The 9133-nt window shown below is 40.7% G+C and overlaps 1 protein-coding gene across 1 annotated transcript; it reads right to left on the bottom strand.

Annotated features, from left to right (window-relative positions):
- Positions 1–294: 294 nt before the first annotated feature.
- nfkbia (NFKB inhibitor alpha) lies at positions 295–5348 on the bottom strand. The gene is made up of 6 exons (XM_003216580.4): positions 5053–5348; positions 4328–4436; positions 2867–3074; positions 1929–2017; positions 1555–1815; positions 295–880 (listed from the first exon to the last, which is right to left on the bottom strand). Exons 1-6 carry the CDS (start codon positions 5268–5270, stop codon positions 833–835), a joined length of 933 nt encoding a protein of 310 aa, XP_003216628.2. The 5' UTR covers positions 5271–5348; the 3' UTR covers positions 295–832.
- Positions 5349–9133: the final 3785 nt, after the last annotated feature.

The following is a 9133-nucleotide window of genomic DNA, read 5'->3' on the forward strand; positions in this document are numbered from 1 at the left end:
GTTGTGAGGTTTGTTGGATACTAGTCCAGGGTGGGAGAAAGAACTCTTGTCTGAGGCAAGTGTGAATGTTGCAGTTGGCCACCTCGATTAGCATTGAATAGCCTTGCAGTTTCAAAGCCTGTCTGCTTCTTGCCTGGGAGAAGCCCGAAAAACTCACAGCAACCCAGTGATTCTGGCCATGAAAGCCTTTGACAACACATTGAATTTATAATAGCTTCAAATGCTTGATTTCAGCTGGCATCAAAGAAAACAATTTTCTTTCTTCCTCAGAATGTACAAATTTGACCAGTCAAATTCATTTCTTAATGTTTTTTTTAATAAATATACATTTATCAAGTAGCAAAAAAAAATTATTCACAACATATACAGCATATACACGTTGCCAAGCATAAGAGCTTGCAATATAGAGTCTCCGTGTTTTCTGACATTCTCCTTGTGGATGTACAAGCAGCCTTCTGCTGGGGCTGCAATATGCCTATCTGCTGTTTGGCATTCAGTCCCTGGAAAAGAGGATGGGCAGTTGGCCAGAAATATACGGAATGCCTTCCAAAAGAACACAATGGATGGTGGATCTCAGCAGCACCCTTCTTAGCGCATGCAGTGCCTACAGCAGCACGCCTTCCAGTTCTCGTCTTCTGCTTCCTTTATTTGGACAATCCACTCCTTGCTTCAAAGGGGCCTTGACATCTTCCGGTGTTTGACAACCCAAACTCATTCATGCCCAAACAGTGTATTGGACTCTGTGTAGTACCTGCCACTTTATCTGAGCGCAGCACAGTGCAGTCAGTAATTGTTCATTTTGTCCACTTGCTCTTTCTGCAAGCCTCCACGTTCAGCAAGGAACATGTCGTCCACCGATAACACAGTCGTCATACAGAAGCTAGGCGAGGGAAAGAAAAACAAACCAGTTTAGCAGACGATTCTAAAGGAATAGTGTCTCTATTTCTTGTTATTCAGACCTATATTCTGTTATGTTTTGCTGCATTAAAACAAGGACATTAACCAAGTATTATTAATGTATGTCCTTAATATTTAATTCTATTTTCATGTTTGTATACTTTTGGGTTTTACTGTAAGCTACTTTGAGTCTCTTTTTTAGAGGGAAAAAGTATAAATAAATAAATAAATAATATCTATAGATGTAAGTGATGTGGGGAGCTAATTTTGCCAGGAAGCTGCAACCCCAAGCTCTGCGAACTGTTAACTAGCAAATCATGAACCAATAATACTCTCTCATACTCAAAGTTTATAACTACTTCACATGTGCTAACTTTTTTTCTTGGTATGTAAATATGAGTTTCACAGCTACAGACCATCTGAACTTGTCTCAGGTCTCCTCTAACAGAAAAAAATTGATTCAGCTATCCAGGGCTTGAAAATATTAAAATTCTAAAAGCAAACCTTGATTTGGCCATTTTATATAAGGGACATAATTTTTACTATGCCACTGCATGCAGTGGGACATGAGCATCCATGGATTTTGGTATCAAATCCTAGCAAATACCAAGGGGACGTTGAGTAGCAGAAAAAAGTGCTTTTAAAAAAAATACTTACTTCATCTTCTGTGAACTCTGAGTCTGATTCGCAGCTCTCTTCATCTTCACTCTCTGGCAGCATCTGCAGATCCATTGTGGTAAACTGTTTCAACTTCTCCTGTATGGAGGAGTTGCTCCTCCCCCAAGTGAGCTGGTAAGGAGAGTAGCCCTGGTAGGTGACTCTGTTCACGTCTGCTCCGTGGTTCAAAAGGAGAGTCACCAGGTCTTGGTTTTGAAGATCAACAGCCAAATGCAAGGCAGTCCTACCATTGCATGGTTCCTGAATTAAGAAAATGATCAGAAAAAATTAGTTACGTTGGCAAATACTATTTTCTTTCTTTCTTATATTGTGTAATTAGAGCTGCTTATGTATTTCCAACTACAATCACCCACCTGAGCATTGACATCTGCTCCCAAGGACAAGAGGTATTCCACAATGGCCAGATAACCTTGAATGGAAGCCAGGTGGAGGCAAGTGTGGCCTGTGAAGTGGAAAAAGAGAGGAAATCAACATCAGAAGTTTGTGTCATGCAATGTAAAATCATTCTAATCCACTAGCCATAATTTTCAAATCAGAGATTAACATAAGTTATCTCACATTCTTGTGGCTTCTAGAGTTAAACATCATTTTTAAGTACTTAAAAAGGTTGTGGGAGGAGTTTGGGAAAATACTGAGTTTAAAATGTAAATTTAGTTTAACTGTACGAATATTTTTATTGTACCTTAACTGTATTTTAACTTATATCCACGACACAAATATTTGTTTTCTTAGAAATAATATTAATATAATTTTTTTTTACAAAATATACTGTTTACCCCAAGAAACGGGTAATTCTATATGTCCAAGACCTCTGAGGATTTCTGAAACAGTGGAGAATAGTGAACCTAATATTTTGACTATACTTTAGGAGGACCCACAAACACTTTGGGGTGCAGTGAGGGGTCTTGTTAATCCATACTTGTATATGAATGCGAGGAAGTTGATGTTTTGGACTTTCCACTCTCATAAGCCTCAATTATACAACTAAAAGTACCATACTATAGAACACATGTGGGCAAACTTTGGCCCTCCAGGTGTTTTGGACTTCAACTCCCACAATTCCTAACAGCTGGAGGGCCAAGGTTTGCCCATGCCTGCTAAAGAAGCTGTACTTCAAAACACTTGAGAAAACTTGCTGTGAATGGATCAGGGGGGGAAAACCCTGTATGCCTTTCCTTAGCTACGTGACACCTGCCCCAGTAATCTTTATTGGGCAAAATTATGATGCCACAGGTCGAAGCGTGCAATGACTGGGCAAGGTGACATCAGTTTTTATCGGATATGGGCTTACCATTGTAGTTGGATGACTGTAGGAGGGAGCAGACTTGCTTCTGGCAGTACTGTGTGAGTACACCGACGCTGCTGAGAGAACCCCGCTCACAAGCGATGTGCAGAGGAGTGTTTCCTCTGAAATCTCTGATCTCTGGGTCACATCCGGCTTTCAGGAGAGTCTCTGCGATCTCTGGCTGGTCTGTGATCACAGCCAAATGGAGAGGAGTCTGCAAATGCAAAGAATGGCCTGATAAGCAAAGAAATTCCACTTATACTTCAAACTCTCACTTGAGCACCATTTCCAATGAGGAGGAAAGGTGGGGTAGAAATAAAGTTAATATAAATATTTATTTTTTTAAAAAAGTACTATTTACCCCAAGAAACAAGTAATTCTAAATGTCCAAGACCCTTTGAGGATTCCTGAAACAGTGGATAATAGTAAACCTAATATTTTGACTATACTTTAGAAGGACCTAAAGTCTCACAAACACTTTGGGGTGCAGTGAAGCTATTTTCTGGAGTCTAGGTAAGTGAAATCATGGATATTGAATCCATACTTGAATATGAGTGTGAGGAAGCTACTGTTTTGGACTTCTAGCTCTCATAAGCCTTAATTATACAGCTAAAAGTACCATACTATACAACAGTGGTTCTCAACCTTTGGACCTTCAGGTGTTTTGGACTTCAACTCCCACAATTCCTGGAGTCTGGGAAAGTGAAACCATCATTTCCAATGAGGAAATGGTCAGTTATGTATATTTGTTTGAAAAAACCTTGCAAAACTGCTACTCCATAGTAGCACTGAGCCACGGCAATTAAAGTGGTGTTAAGCTGCATTAGTTTTATAATGAAGACCAGGCACTCTCGAACTGCAGCCCTCCAACTCCCAGAATTCCTGACCATTGAACAAGCTGGATAGGGCTTCTGTGGGTTGGCGGTCCAAACAGCTGGAGAGTGCCTGGTGTAGATAAACCTAGAGGGCCAATTCCATGGATGATGTACACTACTATCAATTCTATTCTTTTTACTTTGAGGAAAACAGTTTGAGTTCTGGGTTGCTGTGAGTTTTCCAGGATGTATGGCCATGTTCCAGAAGCATTCCCTCCTGGCGTTTCACCCGCATCGATGGCAAACATCCTCAGAGGCTGTAAAGCCTGTTGGAAACTAGCCAAGTGGGGTTTAAATATCTATTGAATGTCCAGATAGACAAGAAAGAACTCTTGTCTGTTTGAGGCAAATGTGAATATTGCAATTGGCCACCTTGATTAGCACTGAAAAGTGCTGCAGCTTCAAAGCCTGCCTGCTTCCTGTCTAGAGGAATCCTTTGTTGGGAGGTGTTAGCTGGCCCTGATTGTGTTGCTCTTTATTTACTCTCCTGATTTTAGAGTTTTTTTAAAAAATATATATATTGGTCCATTTTCATGGTTTCTTCCCTTTCTGTTGAAAATGTCCACACGCTTGTGGATTTCAATGGAAGTACCTGATTGAGGTTATTCTGGAAGTTCAGGAAAGCCGCGTCTCGTTCCGCTTGGCGGATGATTTCCAAACTCAGGGGCTTTTCTTCGTGAATAATAGCCAGATGGAGAAATCTGCAGGAAAAACCAAAAAATCCCCCAGTGAGTGTTAAGCAGAGACAAGCAACAAAAGCCCTGAGATCATCACATTAGAAAGGGAGGGAGGAAGCACATCCTTAATGTCAGCACCAGATGTGGAAAGCTTGGGTTTTTCCAGGCCCGCGCATGCGCCTGAGCGTGCATCCGGGTGTTTTCCGAAGGGAGAGGAGGAAGAGGTGAGAGAGCGCTATGTTCCTGGCAGGCGGCCAGGGACTTTCCAGCGAGGCGCCTCGAGAACAAAGGCCACGCCCACCCCGCCCTGAAGCCCCGCCCACAAAATGGCAGCCGGCCAAGGGTTGAAGGCAGGGAAAAACCCAGGAGGAAGAGAGAGCAGAAATAATACAACTCAATGGAGACCAGGCATGGGCAAAGTTGAAGCCTGCAGGTGTTTTGAACTTCAACTCCCACTTTTCCTCACAGCCTCAGGCCCCTTCCTTTTCCCCCTCAGCCGCTTAAGCGGCTGAGGGGGAAAAGGAAAGGGCCTGAGGCTGTGAGGAAAAGTGGGAGTTGAAGTCCAAAACACCTGCAGGCCTCAACTTTGCCCAGGCCCGAAGGGACCTTTTTTCCTCCCCCCAAAGGCCTACGGACTTACGTGTCTCCGTCTTCGGTCACTTGCTGCTTCCAGGCCGTTTGAGGCGCCGCCACGTCGGGGAGCACAGGCTGCAGGCGGATTCCCTCCAATTCCCTGACCAAGTCCTCGTATTCTTCGTCCTTCATGGAGTCCAGGCCGCTGTCGTGGCGGTCGGAGTCGAGCTGGCGCTCCTTCTTCGGGGCCTCCATGGCGGCGAAATCCACAGCAGGGCTCAGCATGGTGAGGAGAGTAGAGAAGAGAACCTGCGCTTGCTAGTGTCGAACAGGAAAGGCGAGCGGGCGGGCCTGTGGCGGGCCTATAGCGCCTCGCTTGGAAGGGGATTTCTCAGTGGGGAGGAGCCTCGCGGCGGGAATTTCCCAGCCCAGCCGAAAAGGAATTCCCTCGGAAATTTGGTGCTTTTTTTTTCCACATCAGGGAAAGTACTTCTCCACAGCTTTGTTATGTGACTCAGGAGAAGCTACCCCTTCTCCCCCATCTCAATCTTTGCCCCTTGAGGCAAGAAGAAGGAAAGAAGGGAAAAAAAGGCGCACAATTACCATTCCTTGTTGGGATTTTCCTCCCAATCTGGTTTTCCCTCCTCGTAAACTAATATAGCTTCGTAAACTAATATACCTCAACCTCTGAGGATGCCTGCCATAGATGTGGGCGAAACATCAGGAGAGAATGCTTCTGGAACTTAGCCATACAACCCGGAAAACACACAACAACCCCACAATATGGTCTTGGGTTGCTTGTTATTTTCGTAGGGATTCCCACAAAAGGAGGGGTCTAGAGTTATTATTATTATACTACAGTGTTCCCTCACTACTTAGCGGTTCACTTTTCATGGATTCGCTGTTTCGCGGTTTTTAAATAAACTCTAAAAGCCTGCTATAAATCATAAAAAATTACAGGCTAAGGAAGGGAGGAAGGAGAAGCCAAAGGGAGAGAAAAGGAGCCCAAGCAGCAACAGGAGGAGAAGGAGGCGATTTATCAACACACGATTGGTTGATAAAGACTTAAAACAGTGTATAACTACTAAAATAATGTATAAATATTAAAATAAATATAGTGTCCTTACTTCACGTATTTCCACTTATTGCGGGTGGTCCTGAACCAAACCCCAGCGATAAGTGAGGGAACACTGTATAGGTAATAATAATAGTAATATGTACAATAGAAAGAAGTTTTAGTATAGCTTTATTATCATTATATAATAAGTGAAAAGAGAGGATAAAGATGCGATAACAAACATTAACAATAGCAAGACTGCTTATAGCAAGGAACTGCAAAAGAGAAATAGATATATAAATATCTATTGGTATAATAGTGGTATAAGGAAGTAAGAAAGTTGGCAATAAATGATAAACTGACATGTAAATTGAAAGTTAAAAGAGGGATATGGAAACAAAGTGATTTTGATGATGTATGGAGAAAATTTATTGAAAAAGGATTTTTAAAAAGACTGAAAGTTACCTCCACAAGAGGAAATGAAATTTTGGACAGATGATATATAAAAGTAGTGGCTTGGGGGGAGGGGAACACAGCAGTGAGGGATAGAAAATATGTATAAGAATTAAAATAACAGTAAATGCTAAAAGTTAATGAATGGTAGATTGTATTGAATATTATGTGTCTGCTATTAATCATTTTTTATTTTGTCACAATTCAGTACATTTGTTATAAATAGTTTGTTTACTAAACAAAATTATCATACTATAGGTAACATGATTTTTTTTATCCCAGGGTTATAAACGTTATGCCCTAATTGATTCTATGATATAAAACAGGCATGGGCAAACTTTGACCCTCCAGGTATTTTGGACTTCAACTCCCACAATTCTTCATCATTGCATATATTCCTTATTATTGCATTCTCCAACACACACATCTTTTTTCGTAAATAATTTTTATTAACCCACACAATAATTTTACAATTTAATAATAAAAATACATCTTAATCACTGCCTCAGCTCCTTGAGGCAATTCCTTCGTTATAGAAAGCAAAAATTATAGGACCCACCATTCCTTCTTGGGATTTTCCTCCCATTCTGTTTTTTTCCAGAAGCTAAACAAACTAAAACATGGTGGTATTTCCATAGGGACATCCCTTGCATGCTTGGTAAAATAACCTCCTCTCTCTTTATATATATTTCTGTGTTAACATGTACATGGCAAAGTAACAGATTTTATATCCAATCAATAATGTTATAGCATGCAATCATATGGAACCTCTCTATGTGTGTGACACACATGCACATATATATATTCCTCACAATTGCATGGTCCAACACACATCACCCCTGTCTTAATCCTTGTCCTCATCTTTTTAGGGCACTCCTTCCGTGGAGTAGAGATAATAAAAAAGAAAAAGGCCCATTGTTACATTTTGGGATTTTCCTCCAGTTCTGGTTCAAACCCCCCATAAACTAAAATATTTTGATATTTCATAGGGACATACCTTGCACCAACATGTTGGGTTTTCAGAAGGGACTCAGGCCAATGTTTGCATCCTCATCATTTGCTCTAGCCACATGGACACGGCAAAGTAACACAGAAAATAAATGTCTGTTTGTCTGTCTATCTCTGTGTTAGAAATGCATGGCATTTGTACGTGGCATAGAAATGCATTTGCATGGCATAGAAATGCATGGCAATTGGTACATGGCAAAGTAACAGTATATATCTGATCAATAGTGTTGCAGCATGTAACCATGGGGATACAGCAAATCTATCTAGATAAATGAGTTTTATGTGGCATCACACTGTTGGCTGCAAGTAGAATACAGATCAAACTATCAAAATGTATCAAATCACTTCAGTAATACCCTGTTTCCCCTAAAATAAGACATCCCCAGAAAATAAGACCTAGTAGAGGTTTTGCTAAATTGCTAAATATAAGGCCTCCCCCGAAAGTAAGACCTAGCAAAGTTTGTGTTAGGAAGCATGCCCGCCAAACAGAACACCAGAGCATGTAGGATCAGTAAATGTACATACCATAGATGTACATAACATGTACATAAATGTACATAACTTGGAAATATTGGTAGTCACAAGACGTTCTTGATAGGATTCACAGTTTGTCTGGTTATGCTGGTTTGTGATGACAACTACTGTACAGTATATAGTAAATGTTCATTTTTTGTTCAATAATAAATGTGAATTCTTCTTCATGGAAAAATAAGACATCCCCTGAAAATAAGACCTAGTGCATCTTTGGGAGCAAAAATTAATATAAGACACTGTCTTATTTTCGGGGAAACACGGTAGGGCTTAGAAAATTGCATTTTATTGCATATCCTCAGCATGTTTTTTCGATTCCTGTAAAATTTGTTTAGTTGGATTTGGTACCTTTTTGAAACAAACTCCACACACATATATGGGGAAAAAAACACACTTCACCATTGCATGATTATACAGATGAATATACTTCAATATGCTGCAACATTTTTGATCAAGTGTAATGTACTTTTTGCCAAGATGTTTGGTGCACATTTAAAAGGTGTGATCAGATTTTAACTTCTCTTCCCCCCCCCCCTCCAATGCCTAGTTTTTAGAGACTGTAAAACAGACAGGGGCTCAATCTCCATTTAATTCAGCTTGTTGCTAGCTAGCTTCAAACTGTGGCAATTAGAAATGCATGCTGCTCAAGCATGCTGCAGCGTGCTTTAAGGACTTTAAACCGACATAAACAAAGTCAGGGGAAAGTCCAAAAGAAAGCCCTTAATGTGTAAAGAATGTGAATCATTGTGCGGGCGCCCAAAGCATTCTACTGATGTGCATTCTGGTTGGGGAATTTTTTTAAAAAAAATCATATTCTCTAAGACTGTCAAACCATGGATCTTGGAACCAGTTCAAGGCCAGATTTGGTTATTTGTATAATCACCTTCTGGTCCTCAAACTGATTCCAAGATTTCATGGGTAATAATTGCACAGTGAAATTGCAACTATACCGGCTTGAAACTGACTTAAGTGGTCAGTGTAGATGTGGCCAGGGATTCAAGGAAAACATTAGTCTTTAAATGTTTGTAGCAACTGTTCCATGCTCATGAATCTAACATTGGGACAAAGTTTACAATGACAGCCTGGTTTATTTAAAATA

The sequence above is a fragment of the Anolis carolinensis genome, chromosome 1 (assembly GCF_035594765.1).
Source record: "Anolis carolinensis isolate JA03-04 chromosome 1, rAnoCar3.1.pri, whole genome shotgun sequence".
NCBI lineage: Eukaryota > Metazoa > Chordata > Lepidosauria > Squamata > Dactyloidae > Anolis > Anolis carolinensis.

Excerpts from the sequence above, each read along its gene's own strand:
- nfkbia (XM_003216580.4), bottom strand. The coding sequence starts at position 5,270 with ATGCTGAGCCCTGCTGTGGATTTCGCCGCCATGGAGGCCCCGAAGAAG. Across the intron at positions 3,075-4,327 it reads TCCAGAATAACCTCAATCAG|ACTCCTCTCCATTTGGCTGT; the intron begins GTACTTCCATTG and ends TTGCATTTGCAG. Across the intron at positions 2,018-2,866 it reads ACAGTCATCCAACTACAATG|GCCACACTTGCCTCCACCTG; the intron begins GTAAGCCCATAT and ends TCCACTTCACAG.